The sequence below is a fragment of the Myodes glareolus genome, chromosome 5 (assembly GCF_982192425.1).
Source record: "Myodes glareolus chromosome 5, mMyoGla1.1, whole genome shotgun sequence".
Lineage (NCBI taxonomy): Eukaryota > Metazoa > Chordata > Mammalia > Rodentia > Cricetidae > Myodes > Myodes glareolus.
In genome coordinates this window covers 19,669,728-19,694,249 of record NC_142030.1, presented here as the reverse complement: position 1 = coordinate 19,694,249, position 24,522 = coordinate 19,669,728, and the positions used below count along the sequence as shown (strand labels likewise).

At 43.6% G+C, this 24,522-nt stretch overlaps 1 protein-coding gene across 4 annotated transcripts in view; it reads right to left on the bottom strand.

Moving 5' to 3' along the window:
* The window catches only part of Rgs7 (regulator of G protein signaling 7), a 389,011-nt gene extending 364,765 nt beyond the window's left edge, over positions 1–24,246 (bottom strand). For 2 of the 4 annotated variants that reach the window (XM_085687671.2, XM_085687672.2), the window contains exons 1-2: positions 24,022–24,244; positions 22,829–22,952 (exon numbers count right to left, since the gene is read on the bottom strand). In XM_085687671.2, coding sequence (XP_085543797.1) covers positions 22,829–22,906 — 78 coding nt within the window. In that variant the 5' untranslated portion in view covers positions 22,907–22,952; positions 24,022–24,244. Of the gene's footprint in view, positions 1–22,828; positions 22,953–23,674; positions 23,694–24,021 lie in introns of those variants that run through there. The other 2 variants (XM_085687669.2, XM_085687670.2) reach the window with 2 other exon arrangements.
* Between the last annotated feature and the right edge of the window lie 276 nt (positions 24,247–24,522).

The following is a 24,522-nucleotide window of genomic DNA, read 5'->3' as shown; positions in this document are numbered from 1 at the left end:
TTCTCCACACAAATTTGCCTGAACAGAACGTGGAATAAATAAAATCCCATCGTTAGAAGGTCCAGGAAGAATCCTGATAATACTGAATGGCCAACACCGAGACCTCACCCAGCTCGTCTCCATGGCCTTCTGCAAGGGAAGGTGACTTGCCCCAAAACGAAGAACAATAAGGGCAAGTTGTAGCCAAAGGGTAAAATAATGACAGGAAATAAATACTATTATGCTTTGAAGTGTGGATCACGGGGTGAGGGGTGATATGAGCCGTAACTTAGAAAGAACCTCCAATACAATCAACTGACACCGTTAATGCTGGCAACACCGCCATTTTTCTCCTTTTGCTTTTCACATCATTTGCCTCTGGACCTCTGCTAAGCTTCTTGTTTTGATTAAAAACAAAAAACTAAAAGAACAACAACAAAAAAACACCCTATGAGATGCGGTTATGCAAATGGCTCCCAGAGGGAGCTACACCATAACAAAAACAATGTCTCATTCAGGATGTTACATCTTTTTGCATCTTAACTTTCCCATCCGCACTTAGAGAAGCCAAAAGTGGACATCAAAATGTCTTCCTCAATTTTTCTCTACCTGACTTCTTGAGACAACATGTCTCATAGAATCTGAAGCTGCCATTTCAATTAGCCTGGCTGACCAGCAAGCCCCCAATGCTCCCTGGTTTCTGCATCCCAGCATGGGGATTACAGACACATGACACCATTGCCAGCTTTTATATGGGTTCTGAGGATCTAAACACAGGTCATCTTGTACAGAAATTACCTTAGCCACTGAGGTCATCACCGTGACCCTTTAATTTTGTCATCCTTTTAAACAGAAAACTATTCCTCCTCATGTCATTTAAATTTCCATGGAAGTTGCTGTGGGATAATGCTCTTGTACACTGTAAAGATTTGTCACTCATATTGGTTTAATAAAATGCTCATTGGCCAGCAGCAAGCCAGGAAGTATGGGTGGGGCAACCAGACCAAGAGAATTTTGGGAAGAGGAAAGGCAGAGAGTCAATCACCAGCCAGACCTAGAGGAAGCAAGTTGAGAATGCCTTACTGAGGAAAAGTACCAAGCCACGTGTCTAATCATAGACAAGAATTGTGGGTTAGTTTAAGTTATAAGAGCCAGTTAATAATAAGACTGAGCTAATAGGCCAAGTAGTTTATAATTAATATAAGCCTCTGTGTGTTTCTTTGGGACTGAATGGCTGCAGAACCGGGACAGAAACTTCTGTTTACAGGAAGTTCCATGGTTTTCTCATGAACTTAAACTGTAACTGAGTCTCATGTACACAGTCCAACTCTGTGATATTCACACAAACCTAAAGTCATCATCATGAAGGAATGGGCTTAGAAATCTACCATCAGCAGGTGAGTGAAGGATATATACTCCGGAAGTGTTTCACACATTAACTCATAAAAAAGGCAAACCATAGCTCCCATCTTTATCTAGGGTAAGCAGACGATGGGCAAACCTTAAGTTTTTCAGTGTTTGTACCTTTTATATTGCAGATATGGAGATGGTGGCTAACTAAGAAATGAAGTCAGGTGTGGTGGAACACACCTGCAGCCCCAGTACTCAGAAGATGGGCAGGAGGATCATGGGCTAACCTGAGAAAACTACAGCAAGAGTCTGTCTCAAGAAATAAATAAATAAATAAATAAATAAATGTTAAAGTAAAAAGAAATGTTTTTCTCTTCAATGGTTATTATGGTTTCTACTGACTACAAGGGCCAAAATCTTGAGATTCAGGCTCAGATTTGCACTTCCTCATTTCTAGTGAGATATAGGCAGGGGGTGCAGAGTCCTCATAACAGACCCACAGCTGGTCTTAAAGATCATTTGAGCACATGGGATTCTTTTGCAATCCCAATGACACTACCTTCCCCAAAGCCTCTGTGCTAGCCTGCACCTCTCAGGAGCGGGAGTCAGGGAAGGGTTGGCTCTGCCGCAGAAAGGATATAGCAGTTGGGAGGCACCATTTGCATTGAGAGCAACATGGCAGGATGGGGGCACAGAACACACAGCATCGCCTTCCTAAATAGCAGAAGCCACCCATCAATAGAGTTCTTGCCCCATATTTTAGATTTTTTTTAAAAGGTCATATTTTTAAGGGTTAAGGAGATAACTCAGCTGGAACAGTAGTTGACTTAAAGTGTGAATAGCCGAGTTTGACTCCCAGAACTCCTGCTAAAATGAGGAAGAGGGGGAGAGGGGAGAAGAGGAGAAGAGAGAGAGAGGAGGGGAGGAGGCCAGTCATGGTGATATACTTGTAACGTCAGGCCTGGGGAGGCAGAGACAGATGGATTCAAAGATTATTGTGATTTGCTGGCCAGCCAACCCCAGGATACTTGGCAAGTTTTCGGGCCAGTGAGAGATCCTGTTTCAAAAAATAAGGGGGTGGGGGGAGATGATGAACAACACCTGGGACTGTCCTCTGGCCTACACACACACACACACACACACACACACACACACAGACACACCCACTCATACACACGCAGAGACACAGACATACACACATACAGAGACACATTCACACACACACTCACACATGGACACAGAAGGCATACTTAAAATCCTCCACATAGCTCTCGGTTTCTTAGAAAGCTGTGGCCACTCTGCATTTCACTAAAATTGTAATAACGTAGGGAATTTCTTATAGAAAACCATAGCAACAGCTATAAACATTTCGGATTCAGCGGTCAAGGGCAGGGTGTGGCAGGGCACTCCTTTAACCTCAGGTGGCAGAGACAAGCAGCTCTCTGTTGAGCTTAAGGCCAGCCTAGTCTACTAGGGAGCTCCAGGCCAATAGAGCTACACGGTAGATCCTATCTCAAATAAAAGAACCTGCAGCAAAGTCCTGCATAGACTGTTTGTGTACAACTATAGAGCAGAGTGAACATCCATTTCCACAGACATTATTAGACCCTGACATTTTGGGAGTCATTAGCAGCGAGCAGGCAGGAACTCTGGGTTTTGCCAGTTGAAGGTCCTAAGCAAACAAAATAACCATCCACAGGGCAGCTAATGTCCTACACAGTGATTATCCTGATCTCCAGGCTGCAAAGAAAAACCAAACCAAATATAATCAAAACTGTAAGCAAAGCCATAGACCGATTCCATTCATGAAGGGGTCTGCATCTTCAGAGGTGAGCAGAACCCCAGAGGACAGCAGAAACTTAGGGTAACATTCAAGTTCACACCTGAAATTTCATCACTGTGTGGAAGTCATCTACGTCAGCTTCCCCTTGCACGTGTACTTGCACACACACAAAATTAAGTTAGGTCACCAAGTCAACCCATTAGTGGCAACAAGCAGAGCCAGGACCAGGACTACAGGTCAGTCCCGAGTTCTCCCACTGAGAGGGGTGAAGTGGATGTCCAGTGCTCCAGGAATTAGGACAAATGCGGTTTCTATTAACTCTACAAGTTCATGACAAACTGAAGCGCTGCCATTTCTGTCTGGGTTTGCAGAACTCCTTATTAATAAAATATTGGTTAATAAATGCATTGTATCTCCTGTAAATCCATAGCCACATTTCTCACCCTCCCTTCATATATATGTCTTTAATATCGGATGTTGGCTAAATTTCTGCTCAGTCAGCCAAGATGCAAAGATAAATTACAAAGAGACCTTGCTTGTAAGGAACACAAACAAAAAATTACTAAGTCCATCCATCGGCATACAGTGGTGTGCCAGTGTTCATTAAGTAGTATGGGGGCGCGGGGAATGCGGGATGGCTACGGTTTATGTCACTGAATAGTTCCCCTGATGGAGTTCCACTGTACTGCAACTGATCTCTGTCTCTCCGTCAGTGACTGCAGAGCTGTGGACATGGAAAAGCTGGACACACCTATCTCACTCAGCTAGCTCTGGTGTAGCAGGACTGACTGTGTGTGTGTGTGTGTGTGTGTGTGTGTGTGTGTCTGTCTGTCTGTCTGTCTGTCTGTCTGTCTGTGTTGGTCTGTCTGTCTGATACAAGTGTGTATATAGTAACCAAACACTTTACAGTCATTCTTAGAGTCAAGCATTGCTGCTTTTCTTCCTTCCGCTTTTGGCTTTATCATCCAACATCTTTGTCAACATATTTTAGATACTAGCAAAATTCTTATCCCAAAACACTTTGTCTAGACAGCTCTGGTGTTGCCAAACTTAAGCAGGAGTAGAGAGATTGAAACGTTTTGAGAAAACATTAGATAATCTTTAGAACTTGATCCAGGTGAGATAAGGAAAAAAAAAACCATAACGTGTCCAATTTCCTAGAGGCTTCATCAGGTCGCGTTTGCATTTAGCCCTAAGCTGTCCTGAGTACCATGCTGATAACACGCGGTTCCTTTTTCCTACCGAAGAGTGCCTGCTCCTACCGCGGGCTCCTAATTGCCTCTAATATTCTATCATAGGAAGTCCGTGTGTAGAGGAAGGGGAGGAATTGGAAGCTAGAAGGTTGATCTCAAAAACATAGACATCCAGGTAAAAGCATTGCTTTTGCAGAAATATCTAGATGAGCTTGAATGGGTGCCACCTGTTCAGTTTGGGGGGCCGATTTGCTCAAGGTCTACAGCTGCCATCAGCGCATCCGCCTTCTCATTTCTTAATGCCCAGGTGCAGCTCGCTTTGGAATCAAACAGCTTTGCTCCTCTCCCACAACCCAACCTCTCTCTTTCTCTTTTTAATTCTTAGGATTTCATAAAGCCTCAACCTGTAATCCTAACATCACTGACATTTATCAATCACTTCTAATGTAAAAAGCTGGAAGTTTTAATGAAGGAGAAGACATGCATGTTTTAACATTCGCCCAGGGCTTTCTTACGAACTGTCATGAGCAACTCGGGACCCTGTGAAGGAGAATATTCCCACCACCTCAATGTGTGCGGAATAGGAGCCTCCGAGGGTTTCAGAGCTCAGCCCAGGTCACAAAAAAATGATAAACCAACACACTGCAAACATTCAGCTTCAGACTGCAGCCTCTGAGCTGGGGAAGAGTAGAGACACAACGCAGAGTCAGACAGACTTGAGTGCCAATCCTGACACCACTGTTTAGTGTGCATGTGGTTTCGAGCACACTCTTTCAACTCACTGAAAATGTCCTTGATTGTGCAATGGGCTAATGTTGCCTATCTTATCAGACTATTGTGAAAACCAAGCAAAATGAAATGTGATGTATCGTAGATTCTTGAAATATCACCTCACTTTGTCTACCCTTTTCTGCTCCACCTCTGCAGTTCTTTCTATTGTCCTGTTAAAAACACACTCACTTTGTTTCTGACCATGACTAGGCAGATCTTTATAGTGGTATTTTGTTTATGTTTTAACAAATAAAATTGGCCTGAAGGTCAGAGTGCAGAGCTAAGCCACTAGATGCCAGGGAGTGGTGGCACACACCTTTAATCCAAGCACTTGGGAGAGAGAGGCAGAGGAATCTCTATTAGTTCAAGGCCATCCTAGGCTACACAAGATTGAATCTGTCTAAAAGAGACACAGAACTCACACAAAGGTGATCCCAGCACTTGGGATCCCCTGCCTTTAATCCCAGCACTAGGGAGGTGGAGACAAGACTGATATGGCTGGACATAGAGAGGAATATAAGGCAGAAGGAGACAGAAGTTACTGAAGTCTGATTTGGTGGAGACAGTCGCAGTCTGAGGTTTGGGGGAGACAGTTGCAGTTTGAAGTTTGGTGTAGACAGATGAAGTCTGGAAAGGTAGTCTAAGGACAGGATCGTCCCTTCCATCTGAGCATTGGTAGAGGTAAAAGAACTCTCTAGAGGCTGGCCTCTCCACTTCTCTCATCTTCAGCATTAACCCCTATGGCTGACTCCAGGTTTTATCAAGACCAACTAGAATTCTTCCACAGGCTTTCCCAGTTCAACAAGAAGAAATTACACAGGGTAGTTGTTGAGACCAAAATCAGCCCACAAACAATTGGTAAGTCAGGGAATTGCCACAGTCCAGCCCAGAAATCTGAAGGATCCTCACACAGTATTTATAAGTGCATTACATCATGTGTGCCCAAGAACAGCATCTAAGCACACACTCAAGTGAAAGAGACAATGCTGGAGGGCCTGTGGATGTTACTGTTCTTCCTCCTGCCTAGTATGACTAACAGCTTCAGAAAAGACTCAGAAAATATTGATTGCACATGTCCCCCTTACCCACGGGGAAGACATCTCAATCCCTAGTGGGTGCTTGAGCCATCTTGGTATGGAGGTTTGTTCTTCCTATGCACACCTATGACAAGGTTTAAGTGATGAACTAAACATGGAAAGATGTAAATCATACTTAACAAAACAGGATTATAACAATATACTATGTAAAACTTGTATGTGAAATGAGATTGTTCCTCACTGTGCTCATGAGCCCCTCCCTCTGTGGTGACCACGAGAGATGATGTAAGATCCATGCAATGACGTAAAGCGAGGTGACCCACACAGGAGTTATCGGGTCACATTAGGCCGCTTTTGGCCTTCAGATGACAGAGCAGAAGATGTCCATATTCTCCTCAGCATTTTCTGCCTGGCCTTGAGAGCAGGAAATGGAAAAGTGCTCCAAATGAGAGTGTGGGTGAAGGAGCATTACTGCGCAAGTCCCACATCCAAATGCTAGGACTCAGAAGCATTTCCTGCTAAACCTGGGGCCCTCCACCTGCAGATTCCAGGGCTATTACTCAGCTTTCTGTCACCATCACACTATGCCCGACATAAGCCACGTATAAAGATGGCAGGCTTAGTTTGGCTGAGAGTCTCAGGAGTTTTTGTCTGTACTTGTTGAGCACCCTATTTTGGAGCTTGTGGCAAGACAGTAAACTGTGCTAAGAGAAGTCTGCTGACCTAACGACATCATTATAAACAAAGGGAAAGAGAATGGAGCCAGTGGACAAATATGTCTTTCAAGGGTATGTTCTCATTGACCTAAGAAGTCACTCATCTTAAAGGTTCCAAAGACTTGCAACAGGTCACAGACGCAAGCAAACCTGTGCTGCTTGGGGCTTTGGGGATGCTTTAGCTAAACTGCAGCAGATGAAAATGTCCCTTTGGTTACACTTCTAGAACTCTTGCATCAGGCTGCCCTTTGCTTCTTAAAGGGAAAGCTTGCATTTATTGAGTTGTTTGCTCATTTCTAGGGAAAGTAACAGTCTTTCATAGCTGTGTTCGGTTGTCTAACAAGACAGCTACTGTTTTGGTTGATGCTTTATGTTCCGAGTGGTGTAAATGTTTTGAGTGATCTATTCTACTTCCAGTTATCGCAAAATGCCAGTTATTTTTAGCGTGTGATTTTTTTCAGGACGTGGGATCTTCTAAAAGGAGCACACATATTTGCGCTGCTGGAAGGACGATTCTCTTTTCTTTGTTATGCTGATACATATCCTAGAGAGAAGTGCTAAGAACTAGGATTGTTTGACTCTCTTTGCTAAAGTCCATCTTGGTCCTCATCACCATAATTTAAAATGTTCAATTTGGGCAGTTGCTAACAGACATGCACACACACATACACACACACACACACTCATCCTAATTATAATACTAATGAAATGTTTGCAGGCTTTGTGCCCCACTCCCCCACCTCAAGATCTAAACACTAGGGAGGCAGAAGGTGAAGAAATCAAGAGCCACAACAGATTAAGCTACCTAGGGAGACCCTATCTCAGAAAACCAACATATAAAGAGAAAAGAGGGAAAGAAACCAGTACAATTTTTAAAAAGGGTTTCATTATGTTTACTCAATGAGTAATAAAGTCAGTCACAAAAAAATCTTTACTTTTGGATATGAGCAATAATAACCTTTCTGTAACTTGGATTTTTAGATGAAAACGATGAAAAATTTGAAACTGTAATTACCCCAACAGTTTTATGAGAGTGTTACTGTATGAGTCTATGTGTATGTGCATGCATGTCTGTGTGTAAATGTGTGCTTGTATGTATGTGTCCATGTGTTTCTGGGTGTGTGTGTGTGTGTGTGTGTGTGTGTGTGTGTGTGTGTGAGAGAGAGAGAGAGAGAGAGAGAGAGAGAGAGAGAGAGACTGTTTCCTCTCCTACCTTGGGATGGAATGACAGAGTGGTACTCTGACCAACAACGCATTACCATCATCTCTGGTGCGCTATCCCCTGACACTTCAAGGAAATTGTCTTGCATATAATAACTATCCAATAAATATCTGTTAAGTTAAATTGAATCAAATCAAATGCATAATTCATTTAATTGGAGTCTTTCAATTGAATTGTTTAAATGAAACTATATTTATCTCGAGAGAGCAAACAGATTGGTCTTAAAACTATATATATTTGATATGTTAAATAGAACTTGAGGCCTGTTATTATGCTGCAGGTCTCTAAAGGCACAGTTCTTGAATCGATTAGAATGCAGCTTAGTTGAAAATGACAGAAAACCAAAACGTGTTCTTGTAAGTTCTCTCCAACACAGAACGTTCACGGGCAAGTCTAGTCCATAAAGAGCCTGGAATCAGAAAAGACCTAGTTAATTCTCCTTGTTGTCCAGACCCCATTATTTCTTGGCCTTCACCTCCTGCAGGAATGAGGGAGAGGAAAGGAACAGGAGAGAGAACACAGGAACAAAGGGGAAGGAAGAAGAGAAAAAGCAGAGGGAAGTTCCTTTTCTTTTTTTAATCTCTTTTTTTTTTTTCTTTATTGCTTCCTATGTTGATTTGTTGTATTTCGATTGGCTTTTTTGAAGTGATCTTACTACGGACCCATGAGGGGCCTCTCTCACTGTCTGCTCTGGTTAAGTGCTCATTTCTCCAGTATTACTTCTTATCTACTCTTATCCCATTGACCAGAACATATAATACGCCCCTGCCTAGTTGCTCGGAAGCCTGGGAGAGGTAATATGTGTTATGGTCGCCGCATGCTTGGATGAAACCGGAGAGCGCCATGACTACAGAAGAAGAAAAGAAACACCAAGGACCAAGTGATTTACAGCCGTGCTATGCGGTGGCAGTGAGCTTTGAGTCACACAAATCAATACAGAGTGAGTAAATTAATTAGCTGCAAACGAACTTTCATGACAAGAATATCAAGAATATTTAAGGCCATAGATAAAGCTCGTCCATGACAGGCTGCCGCCAACACAATCGCTGCTTTTGATTGACCCCCATCCCAGTCCTCAGCCCAAATCATCCACGGTAAGAAGTCATACAATGCACACTTCACATTAGTTCAAGGAAACGTGGCAAAGCAAATAAGTGCCTTTGTAAAACCAGTCCTTGCAATTAAAGGAGACCCTTTCTTGATATCTCCCTTTGCTGGGAGAATGAACAATAACAAGTGCACCTCTCTTCCTCGCAATAATCCAGAGAGCCTGGCTAGTCTGTATTGCAAAACACTTTGAGAAATAAGGGTTGCTTGCCTCATTCAAGGACACACGAAGTCGCTATTTCATGGGTTTAGGATGAATAACAGGTGTTTTTCAATGTACTATTATGATTTTTACTGATTAAGCCTCACCGCCGCCATCACTCAACAGGGTCAGTTATTGAGCTTTCTAAGTAAACCCCAAAGCTAAAAGACAAAAAGGTAATAAAGAAAAGATAATCGAAACACTGAGATAAAACTGCAAAAATTAAAATTTAAAAATAAAAGCACTTGGAGGAATGGAAGGTGAGGCTACAGGAAGTGAAAAGGATGAAGAGCCACGTGGAGGGCAGAGGGATACTCCCTGCAGAGGCAAGAGAGCAGGGTAAGAGTGTGGCTCAGTGGCAGAGTGCTTGTATAGCATCTCACAGGTCCTGGATTCAACATACAGCATCGTGAGCAGAAGGCAAAGGGGAGATCTTTGCTTTGTGGGGAAATAAACGCTCTCTTCACAAAAATAGGGCTGGCATACCTTGCCTAATCTCAGGTGCTCTGTTTGGCAGCCCTGTCTAGTTTGAAAAACTGGATTTGAGTTTATCCACCATTTGGAGGGTACCAGCTGTTGGGTGAGCCTGACCTTACACGCTGAAACCAAACCCAATGAGATGCTCCCCTAGGACCATCTCACTGATGTATGCCATAATCACCCAGAATCTCAGTTTTATGCTGTCATATTTGATCCTTATAGCATCAGGATGAAGCAGAAACTTTTAACCTGATTCCCGCTGAGGTTCAGAAAAAAAAAATTGACTGGTCCAAGGGATCCATGAAGCACTGGGAATTCCAGGTCCTCACCTCTGACCATGTTCCAGGTAGGTCACTAAGCCCTCATGAAAGTTACCTGTGAAGTGGAAATCGTTTGTAGCAAGCTCACAGATCTCCGTTACGACAATGAGATGAGACCATGTAGCAGGGTCTTCAGGAAATGGGATCTCTACAGAAATGCTGTGCTGATAACACAGATGCCCACCCCCAAAAACCTTGTCCTCTTTACCTGGAAAATAACCCTCTTCTGTCTCTGGTGGTTGGGTCCTAGAACTAAATTTACACCTGAATATTTCCTGACATTCATTTCATATTTTCTGTAGCCTATAACACTGCTATGAGTAACTATCTTTCTCCCCAGGCTTAGCCAAAATTATGAATAAATTCCTTTTCCTTTATTATATATTACGCAATTTTCTCTTAATACAAAAGAGTAGCTGCACCCAGAGCCAGGTCTTGACATGTGGGACTTCATAAACAATTATATGTGTGACTTTGTACTCGTAGAAATCATTTATCATATATCTGCACAACCTCAAGTGCCCATGTAACAGCTAAATGAAGTTCTATATGCTGTTTTGATATTTTAACTAGTAAGATGGAAACATGATAAAGAAATACAAAGAAGAGGAATTTAGAAAGAAGGAGAGAGAGAGAGAGAGAGAGAGAGAGAGAGAGAGAGAGAAGAAAGCAAGGAGCAAGAATAACCAGCCCCCATGACAGTGGCTAGCATGGCACAGAACCCACACCAGGCACTGTAGTGGCATTTCAATTATATTTTAATAAGTAAAGACTGCCTGAAGATCTGAGAGTAAAACAGTCCCACTGGTTAGCCTTACAGACCCAATTATGGTCACACACACCTTTAATCCCAGTAGACACACTAGTTGCCATAGAAACTGGGTGGTGCATGCCTTTAATGATGGTGGTGCACTCCTTTAATCCCATCCAAAGAGGATTATAAAATAGGAGGAAACATCTCTCAAAGAGGCAGTCTCCTTCTGAAATTCTGGGAGGCAGGATCACCATTTTAGACTGAGGTTGAGGTAAGAGTCAGTGACTGGCTGTTTTGCTTTTCGGATCTTTGGGTTGAACCCCAATTTCTGACCCTGAGTTTTTATGCATCGTGCTAAAAGGCATCGTGCTAAGTCTTTGCTCACTACCCTGGCAGCTCTCTAAGGCAGATTTTGTTATGAGTTCAGTCCTTAGGTAAGGAAACTAAGCCTTGAAGACATTCAGTAACTTGACTCAATCACAGAACTAGCTGATGGCATATCCGTACCATTCACAGCAGACAAGACATCTTAACTCTTGTCCTGCCTTCATGAGTCAACTAGAAACAACAGCATATCACCACTTCATCCAAAGCAGCCATAGAAGGCCGGAGCTTCAGAACAACAGCATTTTCACTAAAATGCTCTCCCATTCAGAAACCCAACATGTGCTGTCCTATGCACAGCAGCACAACGGGGGTTTCGGTACGTGATGGGAATACTAGGAAATGGCAGATGCCACCCAAAGAAATAATTCTCCGTGAACATACTTCAATTGCTAGTGACGTTATAAAGTGGCCTATAGCTGAGCATTCACCCTTCCTCAGTGGATGCTAAGCCAATAGGTAAATTCAAAGCAACATTAAAACTTAGAAAGAGGGATTGGAGCAATGGCTCAGCAGTTAAGAGAACTTAACTGCCCTTGCAGAGGACCTAAGTTCAGTTCCCAGTACCCACGTGGCAGCTCATAAACATAACTCTAGTTCCATAGAATCCAATGGCCTCCTCTGATGTCCACAGACACCAATCATACACATTGTGCACACACATACATGTAGACAAAACACAAATACACATAATTATACACATATACACAAGGCTTTTAATGACGTCTTCTCCAATAAAAGCCTATCTGAGCAATTCTAATCTTGGTTAAACAAAACCTCAGTTAGGCAGAAATCTAAGTAGTCATAATTCTCAATGCTACGCCCTGGTCAAGTAAGGACAGTTCAACTTGTATTTGAATAAAACTCTGAGACTCTCCAGAAATAATGGCCCATAAGTGTAGGAAAAGATGCCCATCTTCAGGGAAAATCAAATCAAAGCCCCAGTGAGCTACTACTCCACACCCATTTGAATGAATATTGGCACAGCCCAGAAAACAAGTGTAGGCAAGAATGTGGAGCAAACAGAGGCTTTGTGGGCTGCCTGTGGGGATGCACAGTGAAGAAAAAGGAATCCCTGGGCCAGCCAGCAGTCCTGCTTCTGGGGGCATGCCACAAGAATTGAAAGCAGAGACTTTTGGAGATTTCTGGGCATCCATGTCTGTTGCTGTGCCATTTAGAACAGCCAAAGACAGAGAAAACCCGAGGACTCCTGGATGAAGAAGGAAGCAAAATGTTGAAGACAACTCCAAAGCAAGAGTCTTTAAAAGGACGAAACTGTGACGCGTGCATGGATGGTCTTTGGAAACATGTGAATGATTTTATGACAGGCGGGGAGTGGTCACCACAACATAAAGAACTGTATCAAAGGGTCACAGCATTAGTAAAGGCTGAGAGCCACTGGTCTCAAGGCTCAGAGGATGGTAAGCTTGTGGAAATCCTAAAATATGTATGAGAAATCTTAAAGAATAAAATGCTCTTTAAATGCCATCACTTCCATTTGTAAGAAAAATCTAAGTACTTTTTATGTAATATAAAATTAATAGTTACGTACACTAAAGGATAACCTCTCATCCAGGCACAATATGTGAGTTCAATGAGTACACCAAGCCAAAATCTACAGTCTTTTTTTTAATGATTTTATTGAGCTCTAGACTTTTCTCTGTTCCCCTCTCTCCCTCTCACCTCCCTTCAACCCTCTCCCATGGTCCCCATGCTCCCAATTGACTCAGATCCTTTTTTTTTATTTCTCATGTAGATTAGATCCATGTATGTCTCTCTTAGGGTTCTCATTGTTGTCTAGGTTCTCTGGGCTTGTGATTTGTAGGCTGGTTTTCTTTGCTTTATGTCTAAAAGCCACTTATGAGTGAGTACATATGATAATTATCTTTCTGGGTCTGGGTTACCTCACTCAATATGATGTTTTCTAGATCCATTTATTTGCCTGCAAATTTCAAGATGTCATTTTTTTTTTCTACAGTCTTGACTGACCTGGAACTCGCCATATAGCTCATGATAGCCTCAAACTTGTAGCCATGTTCCTCCCTCAGCTCCCTGAGTGCTGGGATTACAGGCATGAGCCACCATGCTCAAATTTTAACATGTACATCCATGTAATCCTGGCAACACCGATTATTCTTATCTCCACTTCACAGATGAGCAAACCCTCTCCAGGAGGAAAGCAATTTAATCCATAGCAAGTCTATTCGCGCTTCAGCAGTCTGCAAACACTGAAGCTAATTCTCTAGGTACAAGAGCACTGGCTTCTATAATGTTGCTAATTTAAAGACACTCCTAACTCCTGAGCTATCAGGATTAGGATGGCTGGACCTGGGGTGGGGGGAGGTTGGGACTGAAAAGCAAAGTTTAGCTTTGTAAGGGAGAAGCCATACATTTGTGACTCGTGCATCTCAATGAAGGGCTGGGGTTTTCAACATTCTCTTAATTCCATTCAGTTCATTTCTCTCTGCCCTTACAGTCGAGAGCTATGAGATTCGGGTACTCTGCTAGGCACCCAGAATTGCAGACAGGAGACAGAAGTGTATATATATTTATTGAGAAACCAGATGACCAAAAAATAAATAACTTTTCATCTGGCTAGTGCTTCCATTTTCTTGCCATTCATCGGCCTATTGAGAATAGACTGAGATCTATGTTTCACTGCTGTAAAATAAGTCACTGACGGCTCAGAAAACAATTGCATTGTCCAAAAGTCTCACCACACACATACTCCGTATGTGGGGAGGCTGACTGTATGTCTGATGAGAACTGTGATTCCAATGTCTTCTCCCTCCACTAATTTAGCTAGACAGCAACTCAGTCAAGAGCCGAATTTTATGTACTAGTTCATGCACTTACACATGCCACATTCAGAGGTACCTATTCTATCTCACTAATCAAAAACCTGGGACACAGAGCAGAAAAAGAGGTGTCTCCATCATTACAGAGCTCCCAGCATTGCCACTAGTTCCTCAGTGACCTTGGGCACTCACAATATATACATGAGTATATACACACACGAGTCTCCGGATCTCTTAGGGAAAGAGGCTGTGTGTTAGTTATGGCGATTACAGCATCTAGGTCATGTAAAAAGATGGACAGTGTGACCCATGGGGACAGTGCAGCTATCCTGCTACACCTGTACCCTCTAAAGACAATAATAACCAGAATAGTTCCTTTATCTCGGGAAGCAAATCGTGTCTGTAAATGGCATGACATGCGGTAAGCAAAGTCCTAAATGTAAGTAAAGTTATGACAACTGACAAAAGATATTGATTTCCTGAGGAGAGGAACCTTTCAGAAAAGCTGAACATGAGAAACATGAATAGGTACATTTCTAAAGATGGCAGGGGTTATCACTGGGTGGCAGAGCACTGGCCTGACGCAGGTGATTGGGTTCCAGGACTGCACATGTGCTCTCATGAAGTATATGTTCTCTACATACCTCTGGACTAGACAAAGGCTTTCTACTGAACCAGAGTGGTTGGCACTGAGAGCTTTGTGGGACTAGCCAAGGTCACATGGACACACATTGTTCTTTAGAACCTCCTAGCAATGACTAAAAATGGGAACTGGTAATCTGCTAAATAGCCCCTAGCCACAGGGACAGATTAGTCAACATCATGGTTTTTCTTTAAAGGCATTTAATCTTCTTGCACATGTGAGATGAAATGTAACACATTATTTTGTTTCTTTCCTTGGCATGTGACACAAATTTTTCAAAGCTTTTCATTCTGTGTCTCCATGCTATCTTATCTAATCCAATAATCACCAGACACATGAACATTTAAATCTAAATTAATTTAAACCAAACATGATTTACATGCATTCAGTCTTCAGTACTGCTGACCACAATGCAAAGTGTCCAGATACCCACTGTGGCAGGTTACCCCAAGACCTAACAGTATGTCTATGATGTCTCCTCACCATGATGGAAAGGTCTGTTATCAGCACTGCCATATAGTATCGTACCCCAGGTCCCTATCAGCCCAGAATCTCCACACAGGATCAGACAAGCACAAATCTACTGGTCAAAATAGATAAAACTAATTCCCTGTCCAATTACCGCTGGGAACCCGAAAGCTAACAGTGATCAAAGCCAACACATTAACTCTGCATAGAGTGGGACCCTTCCATAGTCCATATTGGAGCAGCAAGAGGTGAGTCACTTGCTAGCACTGAGCTACAAAGACATTACAGTTATCAGTTATGCATCATGTGTACGTTGATAATTTAGAGCAGACTTAGGAAGACAGACACCCAACATCAAGTTATGTAATTTAGAAAAATAATGTCACTTTTCAACTCCACAATGCACAAAATGAGGAAATAGATAAAGTCCGACCTCCTCATCATCTCTGAAATGCCGCAATCCTATGCTTTATTTGGTTGACAGAATGTCATGGAACTATGCAGATACATGTACAGTTACACATAAAGTTATACACACATATGTGCACAGTCACACATAAAGTTATACACACAAACATGCACAGTCACACATAAAGTTATACACACAAACATGCACAGTCACACATAAAGTTATACATACATATATGCACAGTCACACATAAAGTCATACACACATATATGCACAGTTACACATAAAGTTACACACACAAACATGCACAGTTACACACACATATATGCACAATTAGACACAAAGATACATATAACTTAAGAAGAGTTTGCTAACAAGTATAAGGTGGCCATCCTAACCCTCTGAGACCCGACACTGTAAGCGTCATTAAGATGATATCTTCAAAGCATCCTATCGAGCTTGTCTGTTTATACAATTGTAAGATATGATGAAAGCGAAGAAAATGTTCCCTCTTTTTCCTCTTCAGAAAAAAAAAACTACCAATGTAGTCTAACTGACCTGACACATACAAAAGTGTTCAATAATTTTGGTCAAAAAAATAGTGATATTACTACTAAAATCAATAAACATTTATTAAAGACCTGATACACATTAGGTGCCACCCAAGACACTTCCCCTAGGCTGTCTCACTGAACAATCCCAGGAGGGAAACTTTTATTAATTTATTTATATTTTCTCACTGTATCAATAAGAAAACCGAAGTGAAAGGAGTTAGGACCCTAACTTCCAGGCTCACAACTAAACTGAAGCCCAGCTGAGTTTTAAGGCTGAGACTTTCCAGTACCAGAGAACATCTTCTAATTTAGCTAGCCATAAAATAGAATAAGAATAAGATCTAACTGGGACTGGAGGGATGGCTCAGAGATTAAGGATATCGGCTACTCTTCTAGAGGTCCTGAGTTCAATTCTCAGGACCCATGTGGCAGGTCACAACAGTCTGCAATTGTAGTCCCATGGGATCCAATTCCCTCTTCTGGTTTGCAGACATACATGCAAACAAAACACCCATAAAGATAACGTATATAAATAGATATATCGTTTCAAAAAGATCCCTGAATTTATTCATAAGAACATAGTTAATGGTTACCATTTTCCTAGACACTTTCCAAAAGACAGACTATCAGGTGGTCCTTCCACACAGACCTCTCAGACAAGGGACTTTCTAGCCAGAACAGGAGGGCAGTCTCTGTGATGCTGGAGTCAAGTCCGTGTCTGTCAGAGTTCTGCTCTTCTCAGAATTTTTTGTTAATGGAGCTAGGCATAATGCAAAAGGAATCAAAATGAAAACAAGTAGAATTCCCACGTTGCCTTGAGGAAACGGCATAAAGAAACCAGGTCTTCCATCCGCCCCCTTAGGAACTGAGTGAGCACCCACTTTGCCATTTACAATTCTTTTATAATTAGATTGATGTTGTGTGGGACAGACGTCTTTGTGGCCCTGACATTCAGCTGCCTTACCAGCGCTACAAAGTGGGGAGCCTCCATTTGCTTGTTGGCTGCAGGTCTGTTCTCAAGGAGAACTGAACATTATTAGGTCACTAAACTGTCTAGATGGGAGGTATTTCCGTTTTCTCCGCAGTGATCATATTCTGTCACCCACACCACCTAAAAATACCCAGCTTCCCGTCACTTGGGGGGAACCACAAGGCTATTAGAAGGCAATAAAATCCCTGGATAGCTCCCCTTGGTGGATCTGTATTTTCCTCTGATCAATTCGATTCAGAGACACTGGAGATGGAAAGTGAAGGAGGTAAAATCCAAGTCACAGATCCTCGTGTCAATCCCAAAAACAGCCTGGGCAAGCAAAGAGCTCCACCAGGAAGCCCTTCCTGTTCTGAACTCATTAATTATTAGCCGGAATCCTTCACAAAAGTGTCACCGATAAAATGCTTCCGCCTCCTCCAGAAGACGTGTTGAGGAGGACCCTGTCCTGTTTCATGGAACCTGTCACGATTCGTGCTACTGGAAAGGGACAGAGAGGTCTGGCTGTCATTATAGTTGACAACATCTCCTGGTCCGGAAAGACACTTTCCAGTCACCTAATTAGATAAGATGCACCACTGCAGAATGTTCCAGAAATGTGATGAAAATTCTTGTCTGCCTCCCGTCTGTATCCTTACCTTCAAAATTGGAGGCTTAAAGGCCCAGGACCCTCGTATTTATTTACACACACCTTCCTTTTCTAACATACCTTTCACTTGTGGTCACCCACAAATACTACCCCCTCTGCTGACGTGTACTAAACCCAGACAGATCAAGAGAACTAACGTTAAAACTCAGCAGATTGTTTTTAACAGTGGAAGTGGAGCTGGAGACAGCAGTACCCTCTAAGGTGATGAGACTAACAAACTGGTGATGACAAATTCACTGAGCTAATGCAGATCACAGCAGCAACTCAGGGCTGAGAGACTGACCCTGTGTGTGGTCCAATAGCCGTAGAAGAACTAGAGCCCCTCCCTGTCTCAAAGGAGCGTCAAGTCTCCCAGAAGAGAGGGACATCAGATGTAGCTTCCAAATACACTGAGGTGAAGCTAGCCAGCAGAGACAACCTTCCAAATGGCAGGCTGGTTGTCACTGTACCTTCAGGTAAGAAAGGCCATCTGTCCCACAATGTTCATAAAGACTGGAATATTCCTACCTTTAAATACTGATCTCGTGCCACAACCACAATATAGTGTCATGGTGAACACCTGTACACAGTAGGTACCCAGTCAAGGATGGGACCAGCTTTCATCTCCAACAGATACAGTGAGTTATCAAAGACATTGGTTCCTCTCTTATAACTAAGATAAACAGCATATTAGTTGAGTTTTGTACTTTTCCCTTTAATTTTGTTTCACACAGAAAAGCAAAAAGACACAAGTGGGAGGCAAATTATTACATAGAAGCTGAAGAGAGAAGCGGAGGAGAGAGTAGAATGAAGGCAAGGGGAGGACAAAGGAGAGAGGCATGGGGAACTTGATAGCTTTGCTATCTCCAAAGCCATGCACTGTCCAGTAAGACAACGAAGGAGAAAAAGATTTTCTTTCATTTTCTTTTCTGACAGCTGGGGCATAAATGGTGACTGCAATAATATCAGAAATTATTGGATATGTTGAGCATTCTTGCGAGTGAGGTGTCAGCATTACAACAAATCTGAAATATTGGCCCCAAGGTGCCCTAGACATTTTGTTTTTCCAATGCAGGAGTGTCACTTGCAGGAAAGGAGCGAAGCATACTGGCTAGTGAGCAACATGCTGGCCAGACACCATGTTTGGACAGCGTCACCCTGCACTCTGGGATCCAGCTTAGCCATCTTTTGCAAACAGTACTGGTCACAGTAGAGGTTTCTCCCAGAGATGATCAAAACTGAGAACAGTGTTTACAAATCACCAGCCCAGAACGGAACTCAGTTTCTGACATGCCACCTCTACGAATGTTTCAAGAAACTGGTCTGGCTCCATCTCAATGAAATTGATTACTTACAGCTCCAATCTAGTTAGCACCCATCTGAGGAGAGCACAGACAGCCCCAGAAATAAAAGCGTTCAACCCTCATCATTTTTGCAACTTTTAAAAATGTCCTCAGGTATATAAGACAATATTATCACTCTAATTTAATCTCCTGGTTATAAAAAGGCAACATTATAAAGCCAAGAATTGATAAGGCAAATATTTCATCCATAACAACATTTAAAGTGGATCTCAAACATCAAATAAACTCTAGAGACCCTTTCTATTAAGCTAAAGTCTACTTGCAGACAAGTCAGACTGACTTTTCCATATCAACCACGATCACTAGGTAGTATTGCCGTGCCCTAAAGCCTTTAGAACGGCAACATTTACACAGCCTGGCAATCACAGCTTGACGTGCTGAAGACTGTCTTCTGTCAAAACACTATGAAGGGACCAAAGGGACAGCTCAGTGGGTAAAGTGCTTGCCACTCAAGCATAAGGACTTGAGTTCAATCCCCAGCACCCACAAAAAGAGACAGACATGTTGACACGTTCATAATCCCAATGTTGGTAAGGTAGAGGAGGCAGGTGGATCCCTGGGGTTCACCGGCTAGCTGATCTGGCCTAGTTGTCAAGTTTCAGGTCAGTGAAAGATTCTGTCTCAAAGAACAAAGTGGAAGGCTCCTGAAGAAAGATACCCATGGTTGATCTCTGGACACACACACACACATGCGTGCGAGCGCGCGCACGCGCACACACATACACACGCATGCACTAGATTTTGTACATGGAAAAAGATGACTGTACTTTCATTATTTGTCAGAACTTCTATGATCTGTATTAGAGAATCACAATGGAGAGAGACAGCAAACAAGGAATTCGCACAGGGCAGCATTCCTGTGTATTCTACACTGGTAACCGTTTACAGTGCTGCAGTCCTCCCCAGGGTGTTTCTAGGAAGTCGTCTATAACCCATGAAGACAGAGTGGAAACAACACACATCTGTCTCGAGTGTCTGAGCAGAGAGCATTATGCTGGGGGCAGGCAGGAGGAGAGGGAAAATGCCATGAATCTGGCCACTTCAGATCACACGTTCAAGAATTGCACTTCAGCAGTGAAGGAGAAGTGGAAAATTGGCATCAGTCAATAAAACAGCAATTTCTCTCCCTCTACTCTCTCAGCCATTATTGAGCAATGCCCTGTTAGGACTAAAGGTCTTGGCTGAACCTTTGGTTGACTTCCTTATTAATTAGTACTGCAACAAGAGTCTATTCCTTCATGAAGGGGGAGCTGTTGAAATTTCCTAAAACAAATTCGCCCTACACACCTCTTCAATTACACACACCTCTTCAATTACTTTGCTAGTCATATGAAAAAAAAATGGCCTCCACAGAGAAGTTATCAAGTGATAAGCCCACAGAAGACATGGTGCCAACGTAAAACAACAGAAAAGCCATGATGTCCTGTCCTATGTGTTTATACACACAGACCATGTTACACAATGACTAGCAAATGATAATGACTCTAAGTGTTTATGACCTACCCGGCATTGTTTAAAAATTATTACTTATGTCACAACAAACTTACACACATACACACACACACACAAGTTCAGACAATTCAGACAGACTTTAAATCCATGGCTAGACATTGTAAGATTTACTGAACTTAGCTTTGTTTATCAATCACATTTCATCTGGCAATTTTTCCCTGAATATTTAATGAAATAAAGCTGTTTTTAAAAAATTAAAATGTTGGGCTGGAGAGATGGCTCAGTGGTTAAGAGCATTGCCTGCTCTTCCAAAGGTCCTGAGTTCAATTCCCAGCAACCACATGGTGGCTCACAACCATCTGTAATGAGGTGCCTTCTTCTGGCCTACAGAATATTGTATACATAATAAATAAATTTTAAAAAAATTAAAATGTTATGTAGAGGCAGAGTCAGGAAGGTTGCTGCAAGTTCAAGGCCAGCCAGGGCTACATAGTGAGACTGTGTCTCAAAGGGACGAAACAGTTAGATTCTCTCCATGAAACCTCCATGAAGTCTATACACTTAAATTTAAAACTAATAGCAATTTGAGACTATGAACTTATAAAGTCAATTCAAAATCAGTAATCTGAGACTTAAGAACAACAAATAATCAAATAATGATATCAAAGTCACCTGTCAGTGGCTTATAGGCAAACAGGAAAAGAGGGCAGCTGTGTTACTTAACAGACATAGCTTACTATCGTTAATTTCCCCTCGAAAAAGTGCACTGCATATACTCCTAGAATCGATTTTCAGATTCTCACATCTCGCATGTTACAACATTCAAAGTCATTCCAAATAAAATAAAATATTGCAATTTACTTTAAAGCACCTAGATGCCACCAGAACATTCTTTTTCTCTGAACCAACTCTCCATTTAAAATCTTCTCACACCCAGTTACTGCACTCAGTGTCAGAATAGAATAGTAATGACTTAGGTTCGAATACATAGGAATCTCCATGCATCTATTTGGATAAAAATAGTAAAATAGTCACCTAGTCCCTTGATTTTTTACTTCTTCATTCTGTGGTGTCTCAGACACATCTGACTGCCTTTACCAGTATACGGAATAGCACTATCCACAGGCTACAGGATAAGCAGCTGACATTGAGTCTGGGTTCTATGTGTCTGCTTTTAGAGCAACCATGATATTCCCTCCAGCCCGTTCCTCACTACCTTCTAATGTCTCTGGGCCACAGAAGTAAATGCTGGAATTCTTCATGGGTTAAGACAGCACACAGTCTTTCTTCTATATGCACAATCAATTCACATCTCATCCTGGATTCAGGGGGCTCCTGCTAATCAAAATCCTTAATGACATTCTTGACCTCAGTGTGTGATTTCCAGTTGTCATTGTCAGCTAACAAAATCTAAGTTGATACACACCCCAGGCAACATGCTTAAGAAAAACAATCCCAGTAAAAACTACAAGGGGAAAAATCAACGCAGAACTTGCATAAAGAATACTGCATCCTTAATTTTAGCAAGCTTGTTGATTATTGCCATCTTGAAGTTACCAAAGCAACCACTCTAAAACACAAGTGAAACCCAAATGTGTCTGTAGCTCGATGCCTAGAAGTTTGATGCTGAAAGCATAGCAGAAATCTGTCAGATATGTTTGTGGAAGGGGGGAGCTGGATTGCACAGATTTATCCCATGGACATCCGACCCTAGGGTGTAGATGCTAATGATAAAAACACCAGAAATAATACAGAGTACAAAATTAGGTTAAGACCAACGGAACTAGAGTCATTTAGTTGTGAGTAAACTCATGAAAGCATATACATCCACGAATATACTCATTCTTGCCACAGATCTGCCAAGTGGTCTCCTTATATTTCCAAAGCATGGTACACTTGAGAAATTATTATAATCTAAATGTTTGGAAGGGGTACTAGGAAAAGCCTTTGGAAATTACAAGGGATGATATTAAATCAGGAGGAGCAAACAAAACTCATTGAATGGTCAAACGCGCAGTGATTCCTAAGGACAGGTGACCCTAAACAATCAGCAAGGAATATGCCAGGTCTCAACTACTTCTTACTACTTGGAAGCATCCAATCGTCTTCTAGTACAGTACATAATCATTGATGATCTGGGAATTTACAAAATTGATAAATACTCTGATTCAAATAAAGGACATAGAAAGGAACCTCCCTTTTCTGAGGGAAGTGCAGAATTCTTACCTTTCTGTATACCAGCATGTTCGGTGATTCGTCTGCCACCCCGTTGCTGGTCTGTCCATAATTATTCCCCTGAGCCATTTCACCCAGAACTTGGTCCCTTCTTTGCGAGGATGATCAGTCCGCCCTGCAAAGGATCAGAGAGGCTCCAGTGAGATCCTGGTGGGAGTCCTCAAGAGAACAGACTCCCCTGACTCATCTTCATGTCCACAGTACCCAGTCCACGGGGAGAATTCTCCCATCTCCGGGCTGACTGGAAGGACACGGGACATAGACTTAAAAAGAAAGAAAAAATAGAAAAAGGAAAAGGAAAAGGAAAGCGTTCACAGCTGTAGCAGCCCCAGGGAATTTTAACGGACAGCCTTCCAATGAGAAACAGTCATCTGGCTAAGGTTTCTGTGGGCTTCATTTTGTGGACACTCTTTTTGAAAGTGTTAAGTACTCACTTAAAACCCGTGGTTTGCACTTCTCTAGTACCGACAGCTCTCTGGGATGCTTGCAGCTCCACTTGATGTGGTTCTCCCCAAAGGGCGGAAAGCCAACACCCACGGCAGCCCACTTTCTCCCCGTAGCCCAGTAGTTTCCCATGACAGGCACGTCAGAGGCCCCTTCCCCACAAGTGTTCTCCTGCACACGTCTCCTCTCCATTCCTTGGGTCCCCCACACAGCCTGGGCAGAGGCTTCTCCACTTTCACCTGCCTTCACAGCCAGCCCATGGCTCCTCTGCTGCTCCCACCTCACTCGGATCACTAAGTCTGAACCTAATCCTTACTGATCTTTGGAAGAAAGCATCCGAATTAGGTTCAGGCAACCGGAGGTTGGTGAGAAGTCGAGCCTTGAGCAAATCACCTGGCACACCGCAGAGAGCAAGCTAACTGCACAAGCCTGGAGCGATCAGTCAGGAGCGCAGAAAAAGCTGAGTCCCAGCTCATCCTGCTCGGCCCTCGCTCTTGGCGGCAGCAAATGGCAGGCAGGCAGGCAGGCAGCCTTGCCCCGCACCGAGGCACCGGCGGCACCGGGCAGCAGTTTCAGCACCGTGGACCGCGGCGTGCGCAGCGCCCCAGCCCGCCCGACCCGGCGCGCGGCTCCGGGGAATCGTGGCTCTCGCCGGAGTAGGATGAGAACTGGGTGCGGGCCGAGGGGTCCCAGGGACTCCGGGTGGCGCCGCCTCCTCCCCTCCTGCCCCCTCCGTTTACCTCCTCGGCCAAGGTCACGGCCCCGCGGCTCCCCTCCGGGCGTGCTGCGGGCAGGCGCTGTCAACTGGCGGCGAGCGGAGCAGCGAGGCAGGGCAGCCTCATCACACTCGCGCTGCTCAGGCCACCGCCACCCTCGCCGCGGTGCACAGGCGGCCCCGGCAGCCGCCGCTCTCGCCCGCTCCCCCGGGCCGCTTCGCTCGCTCGCTCCCTCCTCCGCTTCTCCTCCCGGGGACTGGGACCAGTCGAGCGCGCGCGGGAGTCGAGACGCCCGGCCCGTGCGCGCGACTAGGAGGAGGGAGGAGGCGACAGTCACGTGGGACAGGGACGCCCGAAGGTGCCGGCTCGGACAGGCTCGGCTCCGCCGCCGCCACACCCCTGGGTGTCCCCGGTCTCCCGACCCCGCAGCCCCTCGGAAGCACAGGCCCTGTCCCTGGCGCTGGCCAGACCACGCTCCGGCGCCCCTCCCGCGCCGCCGTTAGGCCTGGGGAGCAGAACTGAGCT